The 17,217-nt window shown below is 43.8% G+C and overlaps 1 protein-coding gene across 1 annotated transcript; it reads left to right on the top strand.

The window, feature by feature from the left end:
• Positions 1-364: 364 nt before the first annotated feature.
• On the top strand, positions 365-16,859 carry sat2b (spermidine/spermine N1-acetyltransferase family member 2b). The gene is made up of 6 exons (XM_083634994.1): positions 365-498; positions 1,514-1,565; positions 7,461-7,544; positions 7,787-7,888; positions 8,034-8,074; positions 16,505-16,859. The coding sequence occupies exons 1-6, from the start codon at positions 436-438 to the stop codon at positions 16,682-16,684; spliced, it is 522 nt and encodes a 173-aa protein (XP_083491120.1). The 5' UTR covers positions 365-435; the 3' UTR covers positions 16,685-16,859.
• Positions 16,860-17,217: the final 358 nt, after the last annotated feature.

The following is a 17,217-nucleotide window of genomic DNA, read 5'->3' as shown; positions in this document are numbered from 1 at the left end:
TGCCTAACCTACTACCTGCTAAGCTAATGTCCCACCATCCAGTCCGGTAGGTGGCGGTAATGCACCTCTGAGCTTGTTGCAACGCCAATCAAATCAAAAGAAGATGAAGAAGGAGCAGCTGCACTTGGCCATGCACTTGGCCTGTGTACATGCCTGTGTAGCACAGCTGCAGCACACATGGGAATGGTGAATGGGAGCATTTTGGGTGGACTTTTTGTTGACATAGTTGTAATTTGCGCTATGTAGATTTAGCACCACCAGTAGGTGGCGGTAATGCAACATTTCAGGATGCCAACCGCCATAAAAACCCAAAGAAGAAGAAGAAGAAGAAGCACACATGGGAAAAGCTACCTTAGCGGGCGAAGGTCTGTGATTTTGTGAACTCTCACTGTCGGTATCGATTATTAACGAGCGTACTTTTTTGTGTCTGCAAATATGATTTTCAAAATACGCGCTGTTACACAACATGACTGCAAAGACATATCCAGGATGATAATGGTGAGTCCTATGCCGCCTAGCCGGTGTTTTTACTACTGTAACTTGGCTCCACGTTTCATTGTTACATTCACAGTAGCCGCGCCGCGCAACTATAAAGGACTTTCCAACCTTTATAGTTGCGCTCGACCTTCCCCCTGTAATCAGGGAATCCTGCACACTCGCTGCCCGGAATTTTCATAACATGCACTAATCTCAAATAAAAAGTACGCACCTTGTTGCCACGGGTGTTGTCTCCCCATCCACGGTTTGTTTGTTCTGAAATAGTCCATAGTTTAATCTATGGACTATTTCAGAACACCCGTGGTAGTCTCTCCCCAGACTCAAATATAACGTTGAATCGCTGCGCTCCGCATACTTCTGCAGCATGCAGTAACTAGTGTATCGGTTTAAGAACTCTCATGGGTCTGGCGTTGAGACTACACCCATGGCAACAAGGTGCATACTTTTTATTTGAGATTGCATGTTATGAAGATTCTGCAGCAGCGAGTGTGCAGGTTTCCCTGATTACAGGGCGAGTCGAGCGCAACTATAATCAGTATATAAACGGGAACTAGGGCCCTGTCTGTTTCTCTCTGTCCCACTGATGAGATCATCAGTGATGTCATAAATCCCACTGATGACATCATCAGTGATGTCATAAATTCACTCACTCACACAAAATCCCAGTGATGATGCAGTGATGTCATAAATGGTGACAGCAGCTGTATGTTGCCAGCTCCAGGACAGGTGATCCAGCATCCCTGAAGTATGCCATCAAGGAGCAGTCAGGGCTCGACCGCGCAGCCTATGCGAGCTGCAGGTCCAGCTCGGCAAGGTGCAGGGCAGGCGAGCCCGCATAGCGGACGAGCCTAGGGATCAAGCGTGCCTAGTAAAGAAAAGTCCTTTATAGTTGCGCGTCGCGGCTACATTCACAGTTACATTCACACTGTGAATCACAGTGAGTGAGTTAAACAGTATCTATAGTATGTCTGCTTCAGACACGCAGATTCTTATTTGATCTTTACTTTTATTATAGGACTTGGCTGTATATGAAAAAATGCCCGATCAGGTGAAGATATCCCATAAAGGTAATTTTGCACCGTTGCATTTTAACGAGGCAAATAACAGAAGCGTAAAGAATAGTCCAGTAATAAAACAACAGAAGCATATAGAAAAGTCCAGTTACAAATAATCACGGTTGGCCAAATGGTTACCAGTCGTGGGGACATTTACATAATGTAAATGTGGGTGATATAGTAGGATTGAACAATGTAGTTAAAATATCATCTTGATAGCTATTTTTGTTTTTGGTGGTGTCAAGGTATCATATTGCTTTATTTTTTAAAGAATCAGAATCACTTTAGCCTATTTCCCTAGCCTGCAGATTATTGATGTTGATATAATGTTAGACATGATAATACAACAAGTAACGTTACTGGCTTGGCACAGCCGGGGGAACAATAAAAGTAAACCTCACATTCACACTACAGGCAACATTACCGGTACATTCAATAGTACTGCTGTAGACACAGTGGTTCTCAAATGGGGGTCCGTGGCACTTTGCCAGGGGGTCCGCGAAAAGTTTTCAGGAAAATAAAAATATAAACTTTTTTTTGTTTCAAAAGCTTCATAGTTCAACGAAAACATTGTATGCTTTAAATCTAAAATGGTTCATGGATTACATTCTAATCTAACAAACCTATCAATTTAAAAGTCAAGCATGTTACCGTGGAAACAATTAAGCTTAGCCCAAAATCACAAATCAAAACGAGGGGGTCCCCGGTATATTTTCTATCTTGTAAGTGGTCCTTGGCTGAAAAACATTTGAGAACCTCTGCTGTAGAGAGTCTTCAGTTTCCAGCACTGCATTGGCACCATGCAATGTTATACTGATTAAGATTAAATAAATGCATTTTACAGAGTATAGACATGATTCCTGAGGCCAAAGACTTGAGCATACATATTATAAGTATATATATAGCCTGTTAGCTTGTTTTATTCTGGATTGGGCTTCTAAATGTGTTTTTCCTCGGATTTTGGCACAAGGGATAGTAACATCTTGTCCTGTGTATTAATTAATACTAAAGCTAGCTTAGGCTAGTGACTGTTGTGAATAGTGCAGCTGACAACTAGGGAAAGACCTAGTGACAGCATGGAAAGACAGCTGACAGGAGGGATTAGACCCCATCGGGGCTGCAATGGGTTAGCTGCTCATTGTGGCAGTAGCCAAGGCCAATAGGCCATTGGTTACACCCAAACTTGCTACGAAACAGAATTATGAAAAAACACCCCTAGAGTCTGCGAGAGCGGGGGCGGAAGATGACTCACCTATGGTTGACACGGTTATTGACTCTGGAACGGACTTGACTATGAGTAGGGAAAACATGTCAGTGGAAGCCACTAGTTCAGATGTAGATGGGAAGAAGCGTCAGGTTTGCTTGTGTGGCTGGCAGAAGGTAACAACTTTGAGGGGCATTAGAATCCATCAAGGCAGGAAGAGGTGCTTGGTAGAGGGAACACAGGGACCCCGCATTGATAATTATTTCTTAAGAAGTTTATCAAGTCAGTCGGGTGAAGTCCAGCGACAGGAAGTAACCCACAGCTCGCAGGACATCAGCACCCCTGATGTTGAGGCAGGTCCTAGCACCGAGGAAAGCAGAGAGGCCAGCCAGCCAAAAAGGGAGAAGATTAGCGGTCAGAAGCCTAGAGTTAAGTGGCCAGGTGCAGCGGAAAGTAGGAAGTGGGAAGATATCAATAGTGATTTGGTTAGGATGTTAGAGAAGCTTAAAGGAACTGCTGAGAGTAAGTTGGAGAAAATGGGAGATTGTATTTATGATTATGGTAAGGAAAGGTTTGGCGTCTTTGAGAAAAGGAAGAAACTAGAGGGTGAGGTAGTTAAATCTAGGCGCCAACAAGAGATAGATAGACTTATCCAGGAGAGAAGACAGCTTAAGAGGCAGTGGAGAAAAGCTACAGAGGTTGAGAAGGAAGGCATTGATTGCTTGCAGTCAGATGTGAGGGATCGGTTGGCAGTTTTAAGAAGAGCAGAGAGCATTAGGAAAAATAGGAAAAAGAAAGAGAGAGCTAGAATAGCATTCTATAAGGATCCATTTAGATTTGTGAAGTCATTGTTTAGTAAGGAAAAGAATGGTAGCCTTATGGTACCTAAGCAGAAGCTTGAGGAATATTTGGAGGAGGTTCACAAAGATAGGGAAAGGTTTAGAGAGATGACAGTCCCAGCTGATATTCCACCTATTGGTGAAATAGAGAGCCAGTGTGATGATAGCCCACCAAGGTGGAAAGAAGTTCAAGAAGTAGTGAGACGTGCAAGGGCCTCTTCAGCCCCGGGTCCTAATGGAGTCCCCTACCGGCTGTATAAGAGTGCTCCAGATGTGTTGCAGTTTCTATGGAAGCTGATGAAGGTAGTCTGGAAGAAGCAGGTTATTCCTAAGGCGTGGCGTAGAGCAGGGGGAATCTTCATTCCTAAAGAAAGGGACTCGTTAGAGATAAGTCAGTTTAGACCTATCAGTCTACTTAATGTTGAAGGGAAGGTTTTCTTTAGTGTTGTGGCACAGAGGCTGTCTAGTTATCTAGAAAAGAATAGGCTAATAGATACTTCGGTGCAAAAGGCTGGAATTCCCGGCTTCTCCGGGTGCTTAGAGCACACCAGCATGATCTGGCACCAAATCCAGTCAGCTAGGCGTGAGAAGAGAGACCTGCATGTAGTATTCTTGGACCTGGCTAATGCTTTCGGGTCAGTGCCGCATAGTCTGTTATGGGAGGCCTTTGATTTCTTTAGAGTGCCAGGTAGTATAAAGAGCTTAGTTAAAGCCTACTTCTTAGATATTCAACTCTGCTTTACCACAGCAGAGTACACTACAGCTTGGCAGCAGCTGGAGATAGGCATTATGGCAGGGTGTACAATTTCCCCATTAGCTTTTACCATGGCAATGGAGATCATTATTAGGGCTTCAAAATGGGTAGTGGGTGGAGAAAGGCTGCAGGGAGGGCTGCGGCTCCCTCCAATTAGGGCATACATGGATGACATGACGACTATGACGTCAACCGCTCCATGTACTAGCAGATTGTTGGATAAGTTAAATAGTAATCTGCAGTGGGCTAGAATGAAAGTGAAGCCAAGTAAGTCCAGGAGTATTTCAATCATTAAAGGGAGGGTAGTAGGTAAGAAGTTTGTTATAAATGATGAGGTGGTGCCTACAGTGTTAGAGAAACCAGTCAAGAGTTTGGGAAGATGGTATGATGCAAGTCTCAGTGATAAGGGACAGTTTGAGGAGGTGAGGCAGGAAATGATTCAAGGTATTTCAAGTATAGACAAGTCAGGGCTCCCAGGAAAGTTAAAGTTGTGGTGTTTGCAGTTTGGATTGTTGCCTCGGTTGATGTGGCCACTGACAGTGTATGAGGTTCCCCTTTCAAAGGTAGAAAAGCTAGAAAGGATGATTAACTCATTCATTAGAAAATGGCTCGGAGTCCCACGCTGCCTAAGCAGTGTAGCCTTATATGGGAAAGGCATATTGGAATTGCCATTATCTAGCCTGACAGAGGAGTTCAAGTGTGCTAAGGTTAGACTGGAAATGACTCTGACTCAGTCAAAGGATCCAGTGGTTAGGAGTGTAGCGCCCACAGTTAAAACAGGGAGGAAGTGGAACCCAAAGGAGGCAGTACAGCAAGCACAGTCAGCTCTTAGACATAGGGATATCATAGGTCAGGTGCAGCATGGGCGTGGAGGCTTAGGGTTGTGCATAGGGAAACCTGTGTGGAACAAGGCATCAGTAATAGAAAAGAGGAAGATGGTAGTTGAAGAAGTACATAGGCAAGAGGAGGCAGTAAGATGTACTAAGGCAGTGTCGCAGGCAAAGCAAGGACAGTGGGTGAACTGGGAGAGTGTAGAGAAGAGAAAGTTGAAGTGGAGAGAGTTGTGGAGCATGGAGGCCAGCAGAATTAGATTTATTCTAGGGGCTACTTATGATGTGCTGCCATCTCCCCAGAACTTAAATCAGTGGTTGGGCGAGGATGGTGCCTGCCCGTTGTGTTCTAGTGTATGTACATTGAGGCATATACTGTCAGGGTGTAAGGTCAGTCTCTCCCAGGGGCGATACACCTGGCGTCACAACCAGGTGTTGAAATGTTTGGCAGCTGCAGTTGAGGAAAAGCGGCTAGAAGTAAATTCTCTAGTTGCTAGCAAAGAGACTAGACAGATCAAATTTGTACGTGAGGGAGAAAAGATTAGACCAATTAAGGTCAGGCACAAGTTAGGGCAGCTAAGTGTAGGTGGAGCCTGGGAAATGAGGGTTGACTTGAATGAACAGCTAGTCATCCCAGCATATATAGTTAGCACCCGGCTACGTCCGGACTTGTTACTGTGGTCTGAGGTAGAGAAGAGAGTTTATTTTATCGAACTCACAGTCCCGTGGGAAGATCGAGTTGAGGAGGCTTATGAGCGCAAGAAAGCTAGGTATGCTGAAATGGCAGCAGAGGCAGAGCAGCGAGGTTGGAGGGCTCGAGTGTGGCCTGTAGAGGTGGGCTGCCGTGGTTTTGTGGCAAAGTCCGTTATTGCCTTACTAACTGAGTTGGGCATTCGGGGACGGAGCCTGAAACTTGCGGTTAGCAACATGTCTCAGGCAGCAGAACGAGCAAGTGAATGGCTGTGGATAAGGAGGAAACATGCTAGCTGGGGAGCTCGCTAAGGTCAGATTGATTGTTTGTTGTTGGTCATGATTAACGGTCCGCATCAACAGGGCTGAATCATTGACGGTGGTGGTGTAGTTAGGGATTGTTTGTTGTTGGTCATGATTAACGGTCCGCATCAACAGGGCTGAATCATTGACAGTGGTGGTGTAGTTAGGGATTGTTTGTTGTTGGTCATGATTAACGGTCCGCATCAACAGGGCTGAATCATTGACAGTGGTGGTGTAGTCAGGAATGTCATACCGAACCGACCTGGATAGCTAGGCTTAGCTAGTGAGGTAATATGCAGTTGTGCGGTGGTAGCATGGAGGGGGGTGTTTCCAGGACGCTGGATTACACCGTTAAGCCTTCTTGAGGTGTCGTGGGCCTAACTTAACGAAACGTCGGTGAAGGAAGGTGCCCACTTGAAAACCCCAATGACATGCTTCATACTGCTGTTGGCTAGGGTAGGTAACTGGTGATTTGTGTCTTGTTTATTAGTTTGTTAGCCTGTTAGCTTGTTTTATTCTGGATTGGGCTTCTAAATGTGTTTTTCCTCGGATTTTGGCACAAGGGATAGTAACATCTTGTCCTGTGTATTAATTAATACTAGTAGTGCAATATTGTAATATTGTGATAAATGGAGTGGACTAATTAAGTAACAGTCATGGGATTTACAGTTGGTTCCATGGAGGAGGGGGTAAACTTCAATGCAACAGTGAACATAAATAATCCAGACAGACCAAGACTCTGCACAAAATATAGCCTACCTATCCTTTTCATGTTGTTGGGGAGACATTTTGTTTGACTTTCAAACTGATTTTTGTACTGAACTCTTGGTCGTTTAGTTGTGAGAAAAACACGCAGAGCCGACTGGAATGATAACTCGGACCCTTCTTTGTTCTCATTTACTTCAACCATGTATTCCATACTGCCTAATTTAATGCCAAATTCACAGATTTGGAAAGGCAATGGAATTTGTTATGACGTTGATAAAGAGTAATATCCAAGACACTTGCATCCCAATGCACTTATCACAGCCGTTCTGTTGATGAGGACAGGACATGAGGTTATAGATTTGCAGAATATATGGGGTGAAACTCTGTTGCCTCTCGACAAACATTTCTATGCAGCTGGGAGTGGAATTTGCCAGAGTGACACTGCCTCCATCACAGGCTGTGATGGGAGTCATATACTGTAGATGCTTGTGGTTTTCAAGGGTGTTACTTCCAGTGTAAAGTCAATGAGATGTTCTCATGTGCAAGTAAATCAGGATCTTCTTCCTTGTTTTACCTCAGAACTGGAGCGTGATGGGTTCTGCCAAAACCCCTTCTTCCAATGCCTTGTTGCAGAAGTATCTGAGGAAAATAAAACTAAAGAAGGTAAAATCTCAATCAGGCCCATTTATTATCTCGCTTACGTTCAAATCCACATCTATTTGTCACCTAAACCGTAACTATTTCTCACATTACCAATGCATGGCTATGTTAGCAAATACTCAGCAGGTGACATTTTAGTTGAGCATTTGGCAGCCGGACAGCCACTCCTGTGCACACTATATTTGTATTTATTTAATTATTTTTCCTGCTTGTATTTGTTATGACCTGTCTTTGTGCCCATACAGGACACACAGTCGTCGGGTATGCCCTTTTCTTTTACACTTACAGCACATGGAAGGGCCCGTCCGTGTTCATGGAGGATCTGTATGTGATGCCAGAGTTCAGAGGTAAAGTGAGCATTGGTGCAAAGCTTGAAAAGACTAAAATAAAGACAGTCTAATGTCCACATGTTTGATATTCTGTACATTGTACAGAATGAGATACTCTAAACTCTAAAACTTACATTTGTTTTGTTTGTGTTCTTCTCTATAGGAAAAGGCATTGGCAAGGGTTTAATGAGCAAAGTAGCTCAGGTAAGAATGTTTTCAGTCATCAGTGTTTTACTTACCGCTTCTTTTAAAGGAGAATTTCAGGTTTTTTTCAACCTGGACCCTATTTTCCACACTGTATGTCTAATAAACTCATCGTGACATATTTTTTTCAAATTGGTCGAGTACTCACCGAGATAGCCTTGTTTACAGCTGGAGCAATGTGCTCAAACAACTACACAGGGCAAGCTGCCCCTGTCTGTTCCTCTCTTTCTCCTGGCCTGCTCGTACGCCCCGGAAAATAATATTCATGTAGGAGTCGACTCTATGCGAGGAGAAAGAAAGGAGGCGACGGGTGCTCCGTCTATGTGCCGACAGCCCGCAAGCAGAACCAGCTGAGCGAGGCGGCGTGCAGCGTGTCGGGGCAACCAGCAAGAAGACAGTGAAGCTCGCGCTGTGTCACCACCAAAGTTGCCAAAAACAGAGGGACTGAATTAGGGCTGTTCGATTTTGCCTAAAAATTTAATTGACGATTTTTTCTCTCAAAACTCGATTTTCGATTTAGATTTTTTAATACTATTATACTTCTCTAAACATTTGTTGCCCTGCAGAGCTCTTTTTTCTCTTTTTTTCATAAGTAACAAATTACGCTTTTACTCTGAAGGCAGAACAACCCAACTTCCTGTTTTAGCCTAATACCGCATTCATGACAACTCGGCCCGCCGGAGGTTTCAACACGGAACCTCCACCCTGGACAGATTTGCGTTCACGCTGCACCTCCCGCTCGGGGGGAAAGCCCAAACTGTTGCTATAGCATGGTAGCTACCTACTAGCGAACAATGCTAACCGAACATGCTGAATTTCACACAGAGCGAAACAGATGATACAAACACATATGAAACGTTAACATTACATAATTAAGAACTCAACTTGTGTGTTAAAACGTCAACAAACGTCTTTATAATAATTCTGTGATTATCATTAATGATGCAAGTAGCCATTTTGATGTGGCTGTGACGTCAACTCGGAGAAACCGGAGCTCTGAATGATACCCGAATTTCCGAGCTGTAATTCTGGCCTGGACGACCGTTCAATTCACTTTTTACAGGTCGGAACCCATATTTTACGGCGGTCCGAGTTGTCTTGAACGGGGTATTACTTGCTATGCCTAACTTCCTGGCTGTTGCTTGCTAACCTGCAGTCAATTGACACTGGTGGATTTGATTGGGCACTCGGTGCTCTTTTGGAGGTGATTCCTGTCCTGGTAACGTTACTTGGTGGCCTCACGTGTTGTTTTGTTGTTATGTGAACTATAAAGGCAACATTCCAGCGTCCGGTAATAACGTCTTTGTTCGTGTGCGCGTGTGTGTGTTGTGGTAATCGTTCTCTTGCACAGCCCGCAGTGCAACACACTGCTCAGTGCTCACACTCTGTGCTTTTTGGAGGTGTTGAAATAAGTTCATTGCTGCTGTCTTTAGTAGCCAGCAGTAGTCACAGCCTCCAGAGAGACTTTACAGCGGGGAGAAGGGACGAGTAGCAGCACGCGTACATGAGAGAGAGCCGCCCCCCCGTAACGTAATTACCCTAGTTAAAGTGTAAATCAATTTTACGATTTTCATTTTTTTAACATCGTCCTAACTAATTAATTCAATTCAAAATCGATTTATCGAGCAGCCCTAGACTGAATGGGAAACTATCCATCAATCAGCTATATATATAGAGTCATTTCCATGTTGCCAGGCACTATTGACAGTTTGAGCCTCCCAGCCGGCAAAACAAGCAGTTTTATTAGCGAACGTATATTGACGATGCGGTGCGAGCTTGCCCTGTACAGTACACTGTAGGGTTGTGCGATGTCACCAAAATCCCCATCGTGATTGTTTTACAGTGAAACATCGTTTTGCACGATGGCATCGTCATTGGGGTGGGGGTTGGGGGAATAATTAATTATTTATTAAGTCACTGCGTTGCTGTAATGCGTTCACGTTAACAGGACAGCTGAGCCTGAGCTCTACATGATACCAGCGGGCTTGAATAGGCTATTAGCCTCTGCTCTGTGCTACAGCACAGAGCCAGGCGACTGAAGTGGGCAGTGGCTGTCACTATAGCAATTTGAACGGCGCAAAACTAACATTAACGTTACTCACCAACAACGTGTGTGTGTTGAATTTAACTAGCTGGCAGAAAACCGACCGAATTACTGGCTGATATAACGTTAGATTCGCGTGGGCTTTTGAACCTAATGTAATGAGAGAGAGTTTAGGAGAAATGGCTAGAGAAACGCAGCTGCTGTATCTATATGGAGCGACTCCAACTTTCACTTTGGAAACAGGCGAGTTAAATTCACGGTTGAAGACTTGTACTCACTTTGGGTTGAAAACAGGAAAGAAAGTGAAGTTTCTTCTTTGTCTTAAAACTTAAACTTAAAAACACAGACGACACGCGCGGGGGATGCCCCGGCGACATTAAACAAGCGCCCCCTGTTCAGAGAAGCAGTGGTGCGGAGGAGGGGGAGGGGAGGCTTCCCTGAAGTGAACTGGGTGCGCTTGTTTAATGCCGCCCGCGCGTCACGGTAAGTGGACTTGGCCTCTTTTATTATTAAAACGGCACAATTTTAATTCGAACAGATAATGAATTACGATGATCCGATGTAGAAGGCTCAGAGGTCGATGGGGGGTCAGCCCATCACGATGGTCGATGCCATCGTCCATCGTGCCAACCCTAGTACACTGTGTAGTTGTTTGAGCACATTGCTCCAGCTGTAAACAAGGCTATCTCGGTGAGTACTTGACCAGGTTGAAAAAAAACAAAATTATCCTTTAAAGCCACAAGGAAACTGCTTTTCAGTAGTGTCCGTACTGTGCCTTCTATATTAGGGGTGTCACGGTACACAAAAGTCACGGTTCGGTACGTACCTCGGTTTTGGGGTCACGGTTCGGTACGAATACGGTACAATGGAGAAAAAAAAGCAACAAATCCCAAATTCAGTTTTTTCCCTTTGAATTTTTCTGAATTCTCTGTTTTGCTTTTTATGCTAATTTTACCATCAGAAATAGTGTCTAATAAGTGGAAATTAATAAATGTCCACAATTTAATAAGATCTAGGTAATCCACACAAAAAGGTTTTACTCTAGAGCAGCGATTTTCAAAGTGTGGGTTGCGCCTCCCTCTCAGATGTCTGTATTCCAGCTGTTTGACAGGGCAAAGGCATTTCCCCCCACTTTAAATCTTTATTGTACACAAGTTTGTAAAGAGAGTGCATGTGGAGGAGCCTAATACTCCCACCCACCCCTCCCCCGCTGTCAGACAGCTTTCACTTTCCCAAGTAAGTAGGCTAACGTTATTGGATGTGAGTTTTGTTTACCATAATGATTACGTTCGGTTACAAGTTAACAACTTTGTCAGTGTTATGTAACGTTTAGCCGTGACGCGCAACTATAAAGGACTAAAAGAAAGTCCTTTTATAGTTGCGCGTCGTGGCTACGTAACGTTACATTAGCAAGCTTACCTCATTGGCTTGATGTTGACAGAATTTGCAAAACAGTTTATCGCCTGAGTCATAAAAGTCATTAGGATTCTGCTCTGCACTCGCTTTTTTGACGACGGTAAAGGGGGGGCAGCTGGACGCTTCAATGTTGTTGTGGTTTTGTGAAGTAGCATGGAAGCTACGGCTTGTGAACACGCTGGAGGACCCCCGGTAATGCTTCCTCTCCACAAAACGTTCCATTCAGTGAACGCGGATTTCTATGGCCCTTGTGTTGTTTTGGTGTGTCTTCTCCTGTGGCGTTTATGGCGTTCAAACAGCGTTTAGGTGCTTTACCACCACCTTCTGGATTCAACGTATTCGTCGTGTCGCTTCACGCACTGAACCGTGGCTTCACGGGACGAATACACGTACCGCGACACCCCTATTCTAGATTCACTACAGTGAACCCGTTGGAGCACATGAACCCGTTGGAGCACACGATCACTGGCCATTTAGTCAGGCCTTGCTCACAGAGTGGGCATGCAGCCTCTCCTCTCTCATCCCAGAAGGCTTTCATAGTCCACTTCCTTGGCTGATTCCAACTCCGCTCAGGTGTGCTCCATCAGTAGCTAATGAATGGAGCTCTCCATGGTGCTGAACCTGTGTTCACTCATGTTGGCCACTAATTAGCAATTTTTGGCCATTTAGGCTACGTTCACACAGCAAACCTTAGTGCTCAAATCTGATCTTTTTCCCCCTAAGTGACTCAGGTCATTCTTTTTCATGACTGTGTGAACAGTACAAGTCACATTGAAAGTTACTTTTTTAAAGACGACCTGGGCTACTTTCAAATGTGGAAAAACATCAGATTCGAATGTGATGTTTTGGAATGTGACTTTGGTGTGAACAGACATCTGGCCCATATAAGTAAGTAAGTAAGTAAGTCAATCTTTATTTATATAGCGCCCTTCACAGCACAAATGCACAGAGTGCTTTACATAGGTAAGAAAAGCAAGGCAAGAAAAGCAATATAGTGCAATAAAACAATAGATTAAAAAGCCAACGAGGTACAATATCAGACTTCAATGTGACTTTTACATCATTCCAGAGCAAAATTCGTCACTATTCTGCGCTGGCGGGAGGAGGGAGTACTAAACGGGCAGATTGTGATTACAAACATGAAGGACAGCTGTGAGGGAGCTAATCAGTGGAGGGACAGTGAGGTTTTAGACCTTATAAGTATTAGCAAGAAGTAGCAGCTATTGCTCCACAGAAGGCCATCATTAAAATGTTGGCTCTCTTTCTCCTCCTCCTCGCTATCATCTGCTTCCACTCCACAATAACTTGTAAATTACACCGTAAACAACAGATGAAACAACATCGTCAGCTACCGCCATATTTACTGCCGTCTTCTTCTGGGTTTACATAGAACAGCAGTGTGCTGCGTGTGACGTTCTTGTTGTTCTTCTGCGCATGCGGGTCACTTCAGGTCCGCAATCTGTTCACACTGGAGTCTGATATGGGCCATTTTTAAAAAGTCTGTGTGAACAGCCACACAAAAAATCTGACCTGATCAAAAAATCTGATTCGAGCACTAAGGTTTGCTGTGTGAACGTAGCCTTAGTCAGCCCTAATTACCTAATTAGAAAATTCGGCCCTGTCACCGTCTGCTCGGGACCTCTGCCGGTACCCGTGCCAAATAGGAATGCTGTCAGGCCGACAATGTCCAAGGGAAATTGAAACGGAGATGCATACATACAGAGATGTGTAGGTTTGCTCATTTATCTGTAAGATTATGAGTAAGATCTAAATTCTAGTCACCAGGATTCAACTATAGTGTCTTAGCAAATAGGGTTTTCAGGAGTGATCCCACAAAAATGCACCATTGTACTATGTGGCCACCTGTGTCACTTTGAAAGTTGCAAAGTTTATTTATTTATTTATTTATTTATACAGGTTAGAGTTACAGGAGCAGTGCACATTAATAGACATTTCTCTAAATGTGCCAGTTTCCATCCTGATAATTTTCAACTACAATCCCTGGGCAGGTGTAATGACAGCTACAAAAGACACTATACATGAAAACAGGAACAGTAATACATACTGTACATATAGCAGAACAGAGAACACACTTCAAAAGAACACATAAAATACTTTAAAATAAGGACAACCCATAAAACAAAACGACGACAATACATAAAACAAAACAAAAAACAATGCATGCTTCAGGTTACTTGAAGTTATACATGTCTTATTAGGGAGTTATGGACTGTATTTGATCTGGTTAGGACAGAAATATTCACATTACGGTTACGGTGTCAAGCAAAAATAGTAGACAGGTTAGGGTGGTTTACTTAACTGGGAAACATTCTTATGTCTGAGCAGGTGTCTGAAAAGGAAATGTAGAAACAGGGGTCTTATGTGGATAAATGGAGCAAGTTAGGCTCCTTGGCTCACTAAGAGATGTGCATCAACCTCAGTTGTGACACAGTAATCTGAAGCTTACAGTATGTCAGTGGTTCTCAAACATTTTTGGTTTCAGTACCCCCTTTCCCTGATTTCTGAATCCAAGTACCCCCTTTACCCGACTACAACATTTTGCTTAGAAAACTACAAGACAAAGCTATATCATGATGCAATGAATTATAACCCACCTTTTGAAGAATATAATATTACAAACTAAAAAATGATGTGAAAGAGTTGCAATTAGTGCCTCATGGGCAGATTTATCTTAATGTTTCATTTATTTTAATGATTTATTTTAACATGCTTCCACTTTCGACTTTCTCTCAAGTACTCACTGTAGTACCCCCATGTACCCCTAGGCTTACGCAAATTTCCACCACATATAACAGCACAGTACGGCTCTACTCTTACTTGGCCTTACTCCAGTGGCGAACCGTGCCTATCAGAACCGGGCCTTCTATGCCGTAACCCCCCCCCCCCCACACACACACACACAGTATATATATAGCCTACTGTACGTGCAAGTCTGAGGTCACTGTGCACACTGCGTGCGTCTTTATGCATTGGTGAGGGCGGACTATTATGAGTTGTCTTCCACAGCCAGGTTCTTTAGGTCGCTGTATCGTTACACACAATAATTACTCCACTAACTCCTCTCAGCTATGAGAATGACATTGCATAAACAAATGGATGTCACTGTCACTAGAAGTGACATCCATGACAGTGACAGTGACATACTGACAGACTGTCAGTAACACAGTAACAGTATTACTGTTACTGTCAGTAACACTGCTGGCTATTTGCTACTTCATCACAACCACAACATCATAAACTCCTCCGTCCTTGTGCTTCGTCTCGTCTCCTGGTTGGTTTGTATTCGCGAATGCCTGGAAAATATCCCACCCACAACTCAACTAATTGTGATTGGCTAACCCCACAACTCAATGGAATTCTGATTGGTTAAAACACCTGTCATCAAAATTGTCGTCCCCATGTCATGACCAGACTCGGGTCTTCGCGAAGGGTTGCTGGCTTGCTGTCAATCAATTGGTTGTATGTTGAATGCAGGAGAGGACGTGACTTTAGCCGGCGTGACTTTGGTGCTCAGTCAGTAGTCACTGCGACCATACCAGGAAGTAGGCTATAACATATAACATTAAAATTAAATCCATACATGGAACTTTTAAACTGGTTATGAAATACTGGTGCCTCTATATGACCTACATGGGCAAATGAGAACATTGGCTAGGAGAATGCATATCAATTTGTTGTTATTTACATGCATGCGCTGCACGGGGGACGGGGCTTACACTACGGGGCGAAGAGCCACTCTCACCAGGAAAAGCCGCGGCTAAACCCCTACAAGGGGTTCCCGAGCAGCGGACTTTTCTCTCTCAAAACAATTAAAAAACACCGTCATGTTAAGGTTGAGCAAGGAGATCGATTTAATTTCACCAGAGCCGAAGGCAGCAAGACAAAAGACTAAACTGGTGTCCATCATTGACAGTAGGCACAGTAAACACGATTCTGCCTGACCAATCAGTCGTCTGCAGTGTTTTCACGTCACTGTATGGTATCTGGTCCACAGCGCTAGAACCTCGACAGATGTGGTACTAAAAGTAGCATGACTCAACCCAGGCTGTCCCGGTTTTTGACCGGTGGAATGATACAAAAAAGCGAGTTGAGCCAGGCGGGCCACGCTAATACCAGCGGTGGAAATGGGCCATATGTATGGTGGTAGCATACATTACACTACAAACATAAGCAGTCTAAAAGCTTAATTTATACTTATTAGAAAGTGTCGCTCAGCACATGGTCGCAGACGAAAAAGAAAGTGTCGCTCACTCGCTCATGGTGTTGCATTTATACTTCAGTGAATGTTCGCCTCGGTTCAACGGTCACGTGACACTCGAACGCTATAAGCAGACAGCCAAGAGAAGAGGAACGCACAATGAAACCACCTCGGAGGCAAGATGTAACGTACTTGGCTGCAGCCGCATATAAACGACACACAACTCACCTCCTCTCTCGTTCTTTGTGATTTTCACGAAGTCATACATCAAGGACAGGCTGATAAAAATAGCGGGGACACGTTCATTCATTTCAATCGAGTGAAAACCAAAACAAGGAAGTCAAGCGCGTGCCATCTATATAGCCAATCAGACTTGCGCGACACATCGTGACATAGTCAGCATCACTAGACATTTCACCAGGTAGCAGACACTGCTCGCCGACACTTGAAAGTGTTGACTCAAGTCCTCATTTCTGTCGGCGACCGTTTCAAAAGTGTCAGCAGACAAAGCATAAATTGGGCTTAAGTCAAAGTGCATCCTCTGAACTACTCACCAGAGGGCGCACAAGGCTCACACAGACCTTGAGACTCGGATAATGTCTTGAATTCTCTGCAATTACATAGAAATACTATGGACTTCTTTAACATTGTGTGCACTTAAAGGTGCTAGGCCAATAATACTGGTGCTAAACATGACGTGCGACATGCTGCAGCTCTCACAAGGTACTAATGTACCATTTTGTTTGCTTAGGTGGGGAAAGAGAAGCAGTGTGTGAGGCTGCAGCTGTCGGTGTTGGACTGGAACACTCCCTCTCTAGACTTCTATGTTGCAAAAGGAGCTCAGGACCTTACTGCCAGTGAAGGGTGGCACATGCTTCGCTTTGATGGAGAAGCCCTGGACAAATTAGCAAATGAGGCTTGTGAAGATTAGACGTTTGCAGAGTAAAATCTTTGTATACTTTAAAGTACTTGTGGGCATTGTTTGGTTGTTTCTTTCCACCATGCCGTCAACACTAACCCACCTTAAGGCAATGATGCCAAACTGAGCTTCAGGCTGCATGCTTCCTTTGACTAGATTAAGATCACACTAATTTCATTTACATATAAAATCATCTTCCTTTGTTCATTATTACTTCTGGACTGCTAAAGATCAACGTAGTTTTCACTACTTTTTAATTCTGTAAGATGTATTGTAGGTTTATGGTTAGTAACCTCTTTTCAAAGTGTATGTTTCTGGTAAAGGTCATGAATTTAACTATTCATCATGATAAATTCATTTGTGTTGGTCAATAGGAATAGGAAAATGAACAGAGATGAATGAATGAATGCAAGCATTGGTGACTGACAAATGTTCCATACTGAATCTAAAATAAAATAAAAACTCTGATCTCGGTACTAAAATACATGTCTCTGTCCACAGTAGGCCTACATTATTTCTTATATACATTAGCATCGAGCACTAGA

This window comes from Poromitra crassiceps (genome assembly GCF_964638095.1).
Source record: "Poromitra crassiceps genome assembly, chromosome: 1".
NCBI classification, from domain to species: domain Eukaryota; kingdom Metazoa; phylum Chordata; class Actinopteri; order Beryciformes; family Melamphaidae; genus Poromitra; species Poromitra crassiceps.
This window is presented reverse-complemented; position numbering and strand designations above follow the sequence as displayed.

Coding starts and splice junctions, on each gene's coding strand:
- sat2b (XM_083634994.1), top strand. CDS start 436: ATGATTTTCAAAATACGCGCTGTTACACAACATGACTGCAAAGACATA. Junction 7,545..7,786: donor GGAAAATAAAACTAAAGAAG/GTAAAATCTCAA, acceptor GTGCCCATACAG/GACACACAGTCGTCGGGTAT. Junction 8,075..16,504: donor TAATGAGCAAAGTAGCTCAG/GTAAGAATGTTT, acceptor TTGTTTGCTTAG/GTGGGGAAAGAGAAGCAGTG.